This window comes from Coptis chinensis, chromosome 9 (assembly GCF_015680905.1).
Source record: "Coptis chinensis isolate HL-2020 chromosome 9, ASM1568090v1, whole genome shotgun sequence".
In the NCBI taxonomy this organism is placed as follows: Eukaryota; Viridiplantae; Streptophyta; class Magnoliopsida; order Ranunculales; family Ranunculaceae; genus Coptis; species Coptis chinensis.
The window spans coordinates 77,129,253-77,143,906 of record NC_141464.1 but is presented as its reverse complement, the minus strand read 5'-3'; the positions used below and the strand labels follow the sequence as shown (position 1 = coordinate 77,143,906).

The window sequence follows — 14,654 nt, the reverse complement described above, 5'->3', positions numbered from 1 at the left end:
TTTTTTTTTTTTTTTTTTTGCTCTTTTCCTTTCCCTAAAATTTTTAGGTCAGGAGCATGGACTCAAAACTATTTCAATTTTCCTAGTTTTGTTTCCGTATGGAAATCAATATTTCCTTTCCATGGGCAAACAAACAACTAAAAAATTACGGAAAATATGGACCACACCTATTTTCCTTTCTTTTCCCTTGCATTTCCTCCAAATTAAACAGACCCTCAATCTTACCACACAACCATTTTATCTAATATGTAATTACAAATATGTACTCTATGGTTGGGTATCTCATATTTTGACCATTAAAAATGTGAGTTATGATTAAATCGTAACTGATTGAAACCCATAATACAACTTTGATGGAACTATGTAAGAGCATCATCAACATTTCCATTTTGCGTTGTGACACCTCAGCAGTTTTGGTACCTCAAAAATTCTAAAACTGAATGGAAGAACCAGCGCGGTTTGTGCAAATTTGGGTAAAAAAAAATTTGGACAGGAATAGTTGTCCCGTGCCAATCTAAAGTTTTTAAAACGGGAATAGTTGTCCCGTCCCCTATTGAAACACATTTTATTTAAAACGCGCGCACAAGCTTCCAGTAACATTAACTCAAAACCCAAACGTTCAATCACCAAATAAAAATTCGTTTTTCAACCAAATTTGTTTCTATTTTTTGCAATGGATCAACGTCGTCGAGCTGGACATAAGAAGACTATTATGCGTGGCTCGGGGAGTTCAAATCCTCGGAAAATGAGAGTGAACTCGTACCGGAAAATGATTTCAATTTTTCATGGAGATTGAGTATTGTTGATCATTCGACGTTGACTCCCGATCCAGACAAGCATGTTTCGTGTTTATATAACACTGACGGAGTAAGTATGAGTTTATGAACGTTGTTCAATTGATTTTGATTTAAAATCATGTTTAGAATTTAACGTATACTAACTATTTGATTAAATGCCTCAACGTGTAGAAAATGAGTTCAACGAAATGGAGATGCGCAATGCCGAGTATTAAAGACTTCTGGAATCATCTAGTGGAAAGAGGGGAGGAAATGGAGCACGTAAGAGCTCGAATTTTGGGAACACCTTTTGGTCTATTGATATCGTGTACGAGCATTCGGATTGATCGTCCACTGATATTTGCATTGGCAGAACGATGGTGGCACACCACACACATTTTTCACCTTTCATGTGGTGAGATTGGTATCACACCACTTGACTTTATAATGCTAACAGGTTTAAGTGTGGGCAAGAAGAAGCCAGTTTTGTTTGATTCAAGTATCGAAGATGATTTTGAAAGGTTAAAGACTCTACTGCCTTCATTGTTTGATTTTGAAAGTAGACTTGTTCCAGGGAATATGGATGGCAGATACATTTTGAACCTGCACATCAGAGAAAAATTCATGCACCGATTAGATTATGAATATTGTTTAGAACATGAAGTTGACGCCCTATAGTTGGACCCAAACTCTGCGGAGGAGGATGAGTTTATCAGAATTTTTTTGTTATATTTTTTGGGCCAAGTCGGTTTTACAACAGAAAAATCTGGGGGTTTCCTAAAATTTTGGTTGGTTAAGCGTCTTTGGTAGACTTTGATAACTTGGAAGATTTTGACTGGGGAGGTGCTTTCATGGCACATTTATATACAGGGCTTGATTTGTTTGTACAAACAAATCAAATAGGGAATCAATGCAACGAAATTACTTGGATACTACAGGTAATTCAATAGGATTTAACTTTTAAGATATAAGCTTTTATTTTGTTAGTTAAATATTATATAATTTAAATTAATTAGATACACTTTCATTTGATTATTTGATTATTTTATGAGTATTTGGCTTGCTTAAATCCTATCTTTGGATTGGGATAAGGACTTATGGCAAATTTATATATATTGGCCCAGGGATATTTTGATACTAGATTAAGGGATGAGGTCCATAATGATCTTCAAGCTGCTAGGATCTAAATAGAGACGAAAAGTATGAGATCTATTGTTTGGAGTCCGTGGCAAGGTTCTCAATTTGAGAATATGCATATCTGTCAGCATAATACTCTAATGTCGTTAAAAAAATTCATATTGCAAGCCCTTGATATACGTGTTTGGTTCTTTGGAGATAGGGTGACTATGCAAACCATTGGATATACATATATTTTGCTCCCCCACCCACAGATATGCATGCCATGGATGTTTTAGAGAATTTGATTGAACGGTATTGTGTTGAGAGTGCGTGGACCGTGTTTACCTGTATGTCATTTTTGCAAGGAAGCAGTAGATTTCTGCCCTAGGTGTGGCTTGTGCGATCAATGCAATCATTCAATATGTGGTTGAGAAACAAGTCGTACCTCTTAGAATTTAAGTGTAGGATATGTAATATTTGTATTTTGTTTAATTCCCTAGTGTATTGTCTTTAATTGTTTTGCATGTGTTTTTAATTCCGTTGAATTTTATAAGATGTTTTGTGTTTTTATTTCAAATTAAGTTGTAATGTTTTTCATTTCTAGTTGAGTTGATTTGTTTTTAATTTCAACTTATAAACAAACACATTTTTTCAAGAAAATATACTTTCATTAAAACAAAATACAATTTTATTTAAAGAAAAGCATACACATAAACAATAAAAACAGATTACAACATAAAATTTAAATAAAAATTTAAGACGCGTTTTAAAACATAATCTAATACCACTTAATACACTCACATTCAAAAACGCCCAACGGTACAATTTTTACAAATCCTCTAAAATCGTTCAGGCCCAACGGTACAAAAGCCCAACGGTACAATTTTACAAATTCTCTAAAATCGTTCAGGCCCAACGGTACAAAATTGAGAAGGTTTAATTTTTTATTAAAAAAAAATAAAAAAAATGCTGGACGGCAAAAGTAGTCTCGTCCACCTCTTGGACGGGTCAAGTTGTCCCATGCACACCATTTCTATATTCTTCACCAATTTGGCTCCAATTGTAACAATTCTTAAAATCAAAACGATGTTTTGACAGCGCGTTGGTGATGATAATTGTCAAATAAATTGTCAACTGTCCCATTAGAAATGAATTATAGGATTGCGTTCATGATGCTGTAGCCTCTAAGTGATGGGGATATAACCGATATATTAACCCACTCGAACATGTTATAATTTATAAAGAACATAAACTAGTGGGCCTTAAGACCCGGATCCACAGTGGACCGAGTGAGTGAGTATTTATAGCACAAAAAGAGAGGAGAGAGAGGACAGGTCTCAAAACTCACTCACTCGAAAAACCAATTTTTAATTTGATTTCGTCGAAATATCGGCGGAATCTCGACGCCATTATTCTTCGTTGAAGAAGATTAAAGAGAGAGAGAGAGAGATGGGTTGTGTTGGATCGTCTCAGATCAAAGGAGAAGGTTAGACTTTGAAGATTTGCTTTGCATGGCTATATTATTTATAAACTTTGAATTGGTGACATCGTAGTAGTTTAACATAGTCCACTTGAAATGATAAGAGATGGTGGATATTTAGTCCAGAAACTGACTTAAATGTGTTAATAATGTGATAACTCTTACCTTAATGCCTATTCTTACCGAGTAGTCATTGTGTTCCTTAACAATATATCATCAAAAAAGAAGACTCTTAGCCTCATATCATGGGGCCCTCACATTGGGAGTGGTGGTTGAATTAAATAATCATTTGCAAAAGTTTAAACTGTTGTCATGTTTCATGTCAGGATATTACATCTTGCATAATCACAGTCATTCATACAGTACACGCAGTTTGATGTTAGGATTGCTGAGGGTCTTGGGGCCGTTTTGACTGCGTATCTATAGTAACTTGGTAATGGTGTTTATGGTGCTTATTTCACGGGTAATTCTCGGTTAGGTATTGGATCTATTATGAACCTGTACTAAAGTCATTTTGACTGCTATATCTAAAGCCATATTTCAGTTTTGACCCATTAATGTGTAGATAACAATGTGATAATGTTGATTTGTCCCATTAAACATCCAAGCCCTTCGCCAAAAAAGACACATGACAGCAAGAAAATATATAAACACTTGACACGGGAGAAAGTTTGTGCATTAGTTGTTGAGAAAGAGGTAGTATGTTCGAGTATTTCCTGAACTTTATTGAACTGGAATAGAGTGGCAACACAGAATATAGTAGAAATTTTATCTCAGGATCTTTGGTTCTTTTTTCATGAGCTGCAACTTTTGAATATTTTGTTTCTATATTTTGATTTTTGATGTCTCAAGATCTTTGGTTCTCTTTTCATGAGCTGCAACTTTTGAATATTTTTTTTCTATGTTTTGATTTTTGGTAATATAAAAATTAGAAGCTCATTGGTGTAACTTTACTTTACTGCATTATGGTTATCTTGAGAGCTGTTATTTGCTTTCCTGCACAGTTAGCACTCACAGGCCTCAAGAAACTTCACTGCAAAATTGATGGTTTTGCCATATCCTGATGCTTTGGACCTCAAATGTGTGGTCTACATTCAAAACTAGAACAGAAGATTCTTCTCATTTTATGTTGTACGCCTTCCGCTAATAAAATAATTGCTTCTTGTGGTTATCTCAGAGAAAAAGAAGATTCGGAAGCCAAAGCCTTGGAATCATTCTCAGCCAATCACAAACACACAGCTGAATCGGATGCGTGATGAGTTCTGGGACACTGCACCTCACTATGGTGGCCGAAAAGGTACTTCCCTGGCAATGCAAGTTATCCATTCTCTGTGATGGGCACACATGGTATTTACTATTAAAAGAAATTCAATGGAAAAATGTCCTTAAGGTTGTCCATTAAGTGAACAAGACTGTTTAGCCTAAAAATTTGTTTATGCTCAGATCAGACCATCATTATCTGATGGTAGGCAAATGGGAAGACAGCTAGTTTCGAGTTTTTTCTTCTAGTCAAACGAAAATATATCTCTTGCTCCTCATGATTGCATTAACCAATAAGATATTACCAAAGCACTTTAAGTAAACTTTTACTCTGTGCAATATTCATATATTATTGCTCCCCAGCTCTTCTCATGTTATTAGCCTCTGCTTGGTGTAAGCACAACAAATTTGATTTAGTGCGTGCAATATCGGGTTTGAGAATTGTTTAGATCTTACTAAACGATTCATTGCTGGGGGAGTGGGGGGAAACTTCATTTTCAAGCTTGGTAGTGGCACCGAAGTTTTGTCCGAATTTGGTATTGGAATGCCGACTTATATAAGTTTTCAAATGACCTACTTGTTATATGCCCATACCCAACAACCTTTCAACCACGTTAGCAATTTCAGTCTGTTAGTAAGTTATTAACTTTGTGTACATATGCAAGAAACGGAACCTTCTGGGAAACTTTGGCCTACCCGATGCTGTGTTGGTTAGTTATAAGAAGTTAAGAATACTGTTATACTCTTCCTCCCAAAGACCCATTCCCAACTAGAGATAATATTTCATAACAGGCAGCTCATCGTCCCAAAATCCCACAGTAATTTAACCAATAGAGTCTGATTTGTCGAAAGAATTCTTCTTGGGCTACTTTGCTTTTATTTGGCTAAGTGTAGTCGTTTAGGGTATAGATTATATACAACATAATTACCCACAAGCTACATTATCACATGATATTGTCTGTCCTGATTTCTTTTCCTGGTAAAATAACTTTATATCACCCTATGAAACTGAATGCATAATAATAGTGTGAAAACTTATTTTAGAAGAATAAATTTCAAAGTAATAACTAAATACAGTCGTCAACCGGGTATCTTAATGTAGTGCCTTGGTGCTCAAAGAACCCGGTTGATGAGATTTTGGGAGTCTGTAATAGGTTCATAAAAGCTGTTAATTAATAGTTATAGAGAAGCAAAGTATGCTGCTGACTATCTGGCAAGATGTGCTAGTAGTGACATGTTTGCTATTTTTTAGTACGGCAACCCTCCTGGTGTATTTAGGGATATTTTGTATGCTGACATTATTGGGAAGGTCTGTTGTAGGTATGTTAGGGCCCAATATTTGGTTATTAATATAAAAGAACTAAATACAGTCGTCCCATACTCTATGGGCGAATCTTAAATGGAGAAATTATTGCAGTCTTCCAAGTTTAGTAGCGTTTCCATGGTAGGTATTTTTGATATATTCGGATTCCTTGTGACATTTGCATTGCCTGGGAAACTTGCTTGGGAATACCGAACTGAATCACTGAATGCCAAGAACTCTACCATTTTCTGTGGATATGTATAAAGCGAGGTTCAGGATTTCAGTTTTTTGCTGCTACTGTGATGTAAATCTAGCTGACTAGACTTTGTGGACCTGTTAACTGGCAAAAGATTGACCCCCCTCATAATCTTCCCCCAGCACGCACAGTAACACCTAGCTTAGTGCTTTCTATTTCTGAATTCAAAATGAAAGTCTGCAGTGACCTGTGGTGTACTGTTATGTGATAATGTGAACCGCTGACAATAAAAGGCATATATAGTTAAGTGTCCTGTTATTTTAATTCCGGGTTACTAGTTGCTTTCATGCAGTTCTTGATACTCCACCGTGTTATTTTGCATATAAGATTGGATGGGTGTCTACTGACTCTTCTTGGATTTGTTCTGCAGTTCTCCTTTAAATTCATATTTTTTTTTCCAATTATAATGGATAAAGCATATCTCATAAGAGTTCGTTGTTTTCAGAGATTTGGGATGCACTCCGAGCTGCGGCTGAAGCTGACATAGCCTTCGCCCAAGCAATTGTCGACAGTGCAGGTGTCATCGTTTCAAGTGCTGACTTGACAACCTGCTATGATGAAAGAGGTACCTTCTTGCTCATTTTTCATTCTTTCAGAATGTAGTTCAGTAAATTTTCTTTTATCTAAACAGAACGTCTACTGCAGGTGCTAAGTATGAACTACCCAGATATGTGTTGAGTGAGCCAATCAACTTGATTCGAGAAAGTTGACTACTGCCAGAAAGGGAGTATTATGCTTCAACAGGAATTCATGTAAATCGTGTAAATTACTCTCACTCTGTTTAGATATTGTTACTGTGAGTCCGTCTGCAGATTCTTGTTTGTACCCTTCCATTGGATCAACTTCAACTTCTCAAGCTTTTGTTGTTCAAATGTTTGGCTAAAATGAACAAGCAAACATCTGTAATTTCTTTTCTGTAAAATCTTACCCAGGTTTTGATTAATGAAGCATCTTCCTTTCCTGAAATAGTGTGTAAATAACTGAAGCTGGAGTAAATATGCCTCTACTACAATAGAATGATTAGATTAAGCCTATCTAACCTGGTATTATTATTTTTTGCTCGGTATCCGCCCGTGTATAATGAACGTCAAAGAATTTGTCTTGGTGCCATTGTTTTACAAATAATATAGCATTAGTCGAGGGTTATGAGAATTTTGTAACTGCAAAACTTAGAGAGGAAAATAGTATCAGGCAAGATTAATGTCTTGCATGTAAAAGTAAAACATATAAACATATATTGGCAATTGTACATGCTAAATGCTAGTCTTGCTCTTCTTTTTATGGTATTACTCCGGGATATGCACCCACTCAAACGCTTCTTCCATGGCTCTTATAAGTGATATAAGTTCATTAGCAGCCAAATGAGCATTGTTGTTGTTGGTCAGGATTGTCATACGATCATTAGCAGCCAAATGAGCATTGTTGTTATTGGTCAGGAGCAACGTATTCTCCCTATTCTGTTTTCCAAGTGCAAATCTACAGACAGGGCACTGACCGTTGCTCTTCACCCACGGGACAATGCATTCGTTGTGGAACATGTGGTTGCAAGGAGTGACAAGTACTTCCTGTTTGTAAACAAAGTCTTCCAAGCAAATTGCGCATGTTTTGCCATCATCATCTTGCTCTTTCTCCCTTTTGTTCAAACTAGCGTTATCTCTATAGTATAGGGCCAATTTTTTGGTTTTATTCTTTGGGTATGGGTTGTATATTTGCTTCTTTAATTTTTTTAAGGCCTTCTTTTGTTCCTCTTGGGTCAACCTGGATTCGTCTTCATCTGAAGTCAGCTGCGTGTTCCATTGACCCCTAATCCTTGGAGGTGATTCTTGAATAAACTGCCTAAGCCTTGGGTTTACTTCTGGTACCACTTCCTCTTCTAGGACAACAATTCTCATAGGAGAAAAAGGATGCAATGGGAATCTGAAACATGCATTTATAAAACAGCATATCGAGATGATAAAGTTAATTTGTAAGAATCTGGTATGTGACAGCGCAATTTCTTAGAGAATGATAAGATTGGTTAATGATTAATACAAGTTGGTTTATTCAGGGTCGTAAACTACTTAGGCCATAGAAATTAATAAACTTAGTGTCTACCTGTTTAAAGCATAAGGTCCAGTTCTTACTCTGTCTTCAAATAACCTCCAGGGATCCTGGGTGCCTCTACTCGGTTCCTGAAAGAAACCATGGAACGAGAACAAATTTTCATGGGAGAGACACAAAATATAAGTCTGGACACCTCTTAAAAAAAAAAAAAAAAAACTACACTGGGAGACAACAGTGAATACTTACGGGTGGTCTGTAGGGAAGGGGTCGAGGTACATGAGCAGGCCTGTTCCAGTGACTATTAGGTTCTCGGACATCTGAGTTGCTTCCTGCTCTCCAGTTCTCTGTGACTGGTGAACGTGTGTCGGTAGAATCACTCATGCCTCCCTCTCGGGCAATCCCTGTACTGTAGGAAAGAGTTCTTCCCGCAGATGGCCAGTTCCAAGCATTATTTCTAGGAGCATAAATATTACTTTCGCTCCCTGATCTCCAGTTTCCAGGTACAAATGGGAGGTCGTTGGCAGTACCGCTCATATTTCTCGCTATAATGATTATGGAGGTTCAACCTGCATTTTGTTTTGTGCTCTCCTGTTATTCCTTTTGGAGTCAAGTGATAAAGCCATACTTAGCTTTTGTGTATTGTTTATGCTTTTTGCCCATAAAAGGTGTCTTAGAGATGCCTTTGTTGGCCCTGAAAATGATAGAAGATGCCCAGAAGGAAGCTTACCAGATCGCCCAAGCAACGAATCACATATGTTCTACTATTTCTCTTTCTAGCCTTTTGTTTTAGATTCATTATCTGTCTAGCTATCTCACTCTACGAACATGGTTTTCCATAAGTACCCGTATTAATATTACATCTGCTATGCAACTTCTTCCTGGAGCTGAATGTGCGGTGTCCATGCATGATTTGTTAGAAAATTACGAAAACAATTCAAATTTCTGTCTTTTACGTTTTAGCTTTTCCAGGTTGTGCCGAAAGGCGAGAAAGCTGAAGACCAATTCTTGGGAGGCTCTATCACACTGTAAATTTAAAAAGAACTCCCTTCGCTACATGTTTTAATTGTCGAACTTTAATTTTGATGAATGCACTTCGTGCTAGGCTAAACGGACTCTAGAACTCAATTAAACATTTAACCAGTAATTCTTTTCCATATTATTTACAGTGAAACAGAAAGCCTGTTAATAGTAGAAAAAGGGATTTACATATTTGCAACACATCAAATGAGCACAAACGCAATTGAATTGACATCCACACATCAAGCGCGTGAACATTGGCCTTATTCCTCCCGTTGAAGAAAACAAATGGAAAATCTTATCAGAGAATAATCAGATTTTCCATACTTGTCAAGAATATAGGTTTCTCGGTCCATACTGATTATTCCCTTGATGGTTGGTCCAACCCATTATGATTCTTCCACGACAGGAGCACACGCGCAGGAATCTTTGCAAAAACATTTGGCCATTTGAGGAATTTGCGCATTCCCAACAACCTAATCGGAGAATAAGTTAATAACTCAACCATTCTGTCTTGCTGACAGCATATACAACACATTAACGCTGGATCTTACATGCTCCTGGTGTAATTTGAAAAATAGCAATGTAAGTAAATTTCTCTCGGAGAAGACAATCTTCAAACTTTTTTAAAGAATGACATAATATTTCCTTGCTTAGCATCCTTCACACCACGACCTTTTCCTGATTTCTTGGCTCCGGCTTTGCCTACTGGAATAGATGGAGCATTGCTTGCCAACGCAGGAGACTTCTTAGCTTCTGAAGGTCTGAAATCATAAACACAAGATAAGAATTGATTTCAATAACACAATAGGAAATAACCATCATTCAATGAGGAAAGACTCGGGTACTGGTATCAATCTGTATCAATAAATCCCACAATGTATGTTTCTTTTACTGATCAAAGAGGGAAAAGGTCTCCATAACATGAGTTGAGAAGAGAGGCATAAAGTACACTGGAGGAAGTAGGGTGCTTTTACCAAGTACCAGATCTACTTTTCGATCCACAAGGTAAAGAACTCTCCCCCAAGCGATGTCCCAGATAGACTTTAAGTGACAACCACTCAGACGTTAAGTCCAGAAGATCATTCCACAGACTAGTGTACTAGCCATATTCCCTTGTTTTACGTTCTCCATTCCCCAGTGAAACAAAAGACTTCCATTCTTGACTGTTTTCTAAATCCTGAAATTCCTCTTATTCTCGACTGTTTGAGTGTTTTCTATAATCTTGACCTCTTTCCCTCTGTCTCTGGGATGATAATCCTAATTTTCTTAATTTAGTGCATTTGGGTTCATGAAATTGTTATCAACTTATTTATATTAAGTTCTAGAGGTCTATTAATTTCCTGTAGATTACAGCCGAAGCATATAGAGCCACAGAGAAGTACTAGAAAATCAAGTAGCAAAAGTAGGCAACAAAACTTCAGATTCACATGCTCTAGATGCCCATTAAAATTATGTGAGAATACACGCCAATATCATATTCGCAAATTGACGCAAGTACCACAAGTTCTAACTACATTTGGCAGAAGAATCATCCAAATATTTAATGTAAATCAAGACAATTAGTAAGTAATAACGTTACCTGTTGTTAGTAGTTTCAGTCACTGCATCCTTCTTGTCAGAGTTTTTGTCCTGTAGCTCCTCTGCTTCCCATCCAACTTCAGTTACTGTAAATAAGTAAATTAATTTGTTATAATTTATAGTAAAGGTTTCAGGAAATGATCAAGACACCAGACCGATATGACTTTTCGAGGTTACAGCCAATGAATCTGAAGCTGGTAACATTTCTGATTTAATTCAAGTACAATCAAATCCACAAACTTTTAGTACTATAAACAGATGTAACCAATTCCTAGACCAAATCCACAACGTGACTAGAAATTTTGTTACTTCTTAAACACTAGAATATCCACAGTTACATGCAGTATAAAAGACAAATGAAGTATGTATCTAAACGTTTTCTAAATATCATCCATTTTAAAGTATTCAATAGCAACCAAACAAAATTATTTTTAACTTCATCCACTTTTGAGGAAAATTAAGACTTCTTTGTTAAAAATTTCTTCACTAAGTGTTCTTTTCATGCGTAGAGACAACTCAACAACTATATATGGATACAAGTGCACAATACAAAACAGACTCAACAAGGAATAAGTACCAAGCAAAAAGACAGTAATAGTATGGTCCTATACCTTCCCTTCCACGCTCATCAATTCGTGTCTTGAGCACTCTTCTCCGTTTGGTTGAATGGCAGACATCTTCTGTTGGTTGATCCTTTGGGCACGCAACTACTTTGGGATCAGGGGTCTTCACAGGCTTTTCAGTAGTCTTGTTCTTAACAGCAATTACTTCATCTTCCTTAGATGGCAGTGTAATTTCTCTTTCAGCTGTTGTCTCCTGCTTGATATTTGACTGGTCAACACTTTGCATTTCAACATTCGAATTATTCTTCCCAACCAACAATGTTTTAGTATTCGATTCAGAATTTTGATTTGACTGTTCTTTTGGAGGATCTGCTGAGGCCAGACAGACTGCATCTTCAAAATCATCTTCATCTGAAAAATCAAAAACAACCCGCCTATTTCTATTGCTTTTACCATTGGAGACTCTCTTATGGTTCACACATTGCACATCATCATCATCACTGCTAACAGTATCTATTGCTTCACTAGCACATATTTGAGCCTCTGCTGTAGGTAAATTTCCTGTTTACAACAGAAGAAAGAGAATCATTGAAATATCTGGAAAAATAAACACATAATGGCTGAAGAGTAGATAGTAATTGCTAAGAATAAACAAGTATGATTTTACTCAGGTGACAACAGGGATAGTTAGTCTTCCCCATTCATTTGAGTGGAAAAAATTCATACAATCAAACCTAAAAACGAATTCCAGATTAAAGCTCCCACCAGTAGAATCTGTAACCGTTTTGCTTGTTTCTGGAAGACAAGTGGGCTTTGACTTTACAGATGCCCGGCCCCACATATTGGCCAGCGACCCTCCAGCTCCTGAAGAGCTTTTCTCACTCTGTGGCTTCTTCTTAGTAGCAGGCAATGCAGCAACTTTTCCATTATTTGTGTGAGCCTGAGCATTACTGCCTGAAGCCGTACTCTCACTTTTGATGACTGGTGTTGCCACAACTGGAGAGTGACCAATTTTGGGACTTGACTGCTGTACCTTCGCCTTTTGTTGTGGAACAGTTGGAGTTTGAACTGCACTACTACTTCTACATGATGCTGTGATCCCTCCAATTTTGGACTGTACAGGAGGAACACCTGCAGATGTTCCACTGACATTGCGTATGACAAACGAATTTGAAACACCACAGAACCTGAAAATAAAATCCACACGAAAATGGATCAACAAACCTAAATTTTGAGCACTGGAAAAAAATCTGATTGATCCAATGCTTAGAAAACATAGTCCTCTTATTCAGTTAAATGCAGGAAATCGCCATGTTTATATCCATTGCATAAGTAAGGTAGTGCAAACAACCCACAAAGCTAAAATGTTTCTGATGCAACAATTGCAAAGAAACGAATTCTACGAATTTCCAATAAAATCAATTCAATTAAATCTCCAAAACTAACTATGGCCAAAGGCCTACAACTCCTTATATAGGAATACAACTTATAAAACAAATAAAACACCCTAAATTCGGAATTAATAATAACCCCAAAATACCCTTATACTAAATAACCTCAAAACACTAATTAGACCCAATTCTAGTACTCCCTAATAACATAGACACTAATATAGGACTCAATTATCAATGTGAAACCCTAATTCACATCAGCTTCTATTCATTTTCTATCATTTTTAGTAGGGTTTTAATATTATCAATGTGAAACCTCCTTCAGAAAATATTTTCTTATAAAATGACACTAAAATATTAAAAAAGTTTTCTATCATTTTTTTTTCATGCAAGTATTACAAGAAACCGAACCAGAACATTGCCCTGATCCTATAGATATACTAGAGCTACAACATTCAGACAGACCAAACTTTTCTACTATGAAACTACATTTTCCTTCTTGAGAAAACCTCATGGTAACACCATGACACTTGGATCTATCTCGAATGCAAAAGTCAAAAACAGTGTCCTAGACTAGGAAAGCTACTATGAAATACAGTAACATATACACATCTAACCTGTTGTCTCTCAAGCAATTATCAATAGTAGATGGTTGATTAAAGAGCTCTTCCGCCTGGACAAATTCAGAGTTCCAAAGAGCTGCAGGATCCTTAGGGATACATGGTTGCACACTATAAACCTGAATTGAGCAGTTTCCCTCGAATTTCTTTTTGACTTCTGCAAACAACAGATATTAACATCTCAGTCTTTGTTCAAGTTGTCAGTGCACTATTTACAAAGTTCCACATTAATAATTGAAAACTACTGCTTAAGATAAAAGAAAGCATGCAAGTTTCTTCATCTAAGCAGTGATAATAACATTTCTACAACAGTTAGATCTTCACTTCGTTTGTGCCTCATAAAGCATAGTTAAGTGCAGAGGTTTCTAGCGAAATGCAAACTAAATACCGGTTCATGCTTTTCACTTTTTTCCTATTCTTTACAATAACCTTTAAGATACATCAAAATAATAGCTTGCGACAACCTATCCCATCTAAACTAAGTGGGGAACTACCTGTTCTTCCCCCCCTCCCCTCCTCTTATTTTGTTAATATCACTTTTTATCTGGACAAAAAATATTCCACATAATCAAAAGACAAAGTATAACCACATCTCGTTTACCAGATAATCTAACCTGCAAGCTTAACTCCAGAAACAAGCCGAACATGATAAACTGGATCGCTATCCTTTAACCAACCCGACACAGTATATACTATTTCCAACCCGCTTCCATTTTGTTCAACAAACTCCATAAGTATCCTAATAATCATAAATCACAAAAAACACCAATATTCCAACATCAGTAGTACAAAACCATAACTTCAATATATATATATATATTTTTACCTCTTTGCTTCATTTGAAGACACTGAAAAATTCCTACTTAGCCACTTATATGAAACCTGTAGACAAGTTGAATGTAAAGATTCAATCTTTAACTCCAATTATTACAAATCTCGACGAATTGAATAACTTTTAATCATTTAAAACCCTAATTTGTTTTTTTCACAACAAAAAAAAAAAAAAAAAAAATTATACTTACAACTTGGAGTTGGTCTGATACGAGGTATTGAATTTCACCAAGAATATTTAGGGTTCCGATTTCTGCCATGAGATTAACGCTCGAAATTGAGAGATGAAAATTTCCCGCGAAAAATTGGATTGCGCTCGTTTTTACTTATTGGATTCTGTTTTTTTCCCGCCCTTTTTATCGTGGTTTATCACGTGTTTAAAATTTTGAGTCACGTGCACACTCCAAAATACCA

The 14,654-nt window shown here is 36.4% G+C and overlaps 3 protein-coding genes across 3 annotated transcripts; 1 reads left to right on the top strand and 2 right to left on the bottom strand.

The window, feature by feature from the left end:
* The first annotated feature begins 3,216 nt into the window (after nt 1-3,216).
* Nucleotides 3,217-7,160, top strand: LOC147478235 (uncharacterized). The gene is made up of 4 exons (XM_086582935.1): nt 3,217-3,381; nt 4,553-4,672; nt 6,640-6,759; nt 6,840-7,160. The coding sequence occupies exons 1-4, from the start codon at nt 3,345-3,347 to the stop codon at nt 6,902-6,904; spliced, it is 342 nt and encodes a 113-aa protein (XP_086439061.1). The 5' UTR covers nt 3,217-3,344; the 3' UTR covers nt 6,905-7,160.
* A 203-nt stretch (nt 7,161-7,363) lies between these two features.
* LOC147478234 (uncharacterized) lies at nt 7,364-8,872 on the bottom strand. Its single transcript, XM_086582934.1, has 3 exons — nt 8,484-8,872; nt 8,289-8,365; nt 7,364-8,111 (listed from the first exon to the last, which is right to left on the bottom strand). The coding sequence occupies exons 1-3, from the start codon at nt 8,769-8,771 to the stop codon at nt 7,481-7,483; spliced, it is 996 nt and encodes a 331-aa protein (XP_086439060.1). The 5' UTR covers nt 8,772-8,872; the 3' UTR covers nt 7,364-7,480.
* Nucleotides 8,873-9,364: 492 nt separating this feature from the next.
* Nucleotides 9,365-14,584, bottom strand: LOC147478233 (uncharacterized). The gene is made up of 8 exons (XM_086582933.1): nt 14,432-14,584; nt 14,236-14,291; nt 14,024-14,148; nt 13,407-13,566; nt 12,164-12,585; nt 11,447-11,959; nt 10,837-10,921; nt 9,365-10,018 (listed from the first exon to the last, which is right to left on the bottom strand). The coding sequence occupies exons 1-8, from the start codon at nt 14,498-14,500 to the stop codon at nt 9,871-9,873; spliced, it is 1,578 nt and encodes a 525-aa protein (XP_086439059.1). The 5' UTR covers nt 14,501-14,584; the 3' UTR covers nt 9,365-9,870.
* Nucleotides 14,585-14,654: the final 70 nt, after the last annotated feature.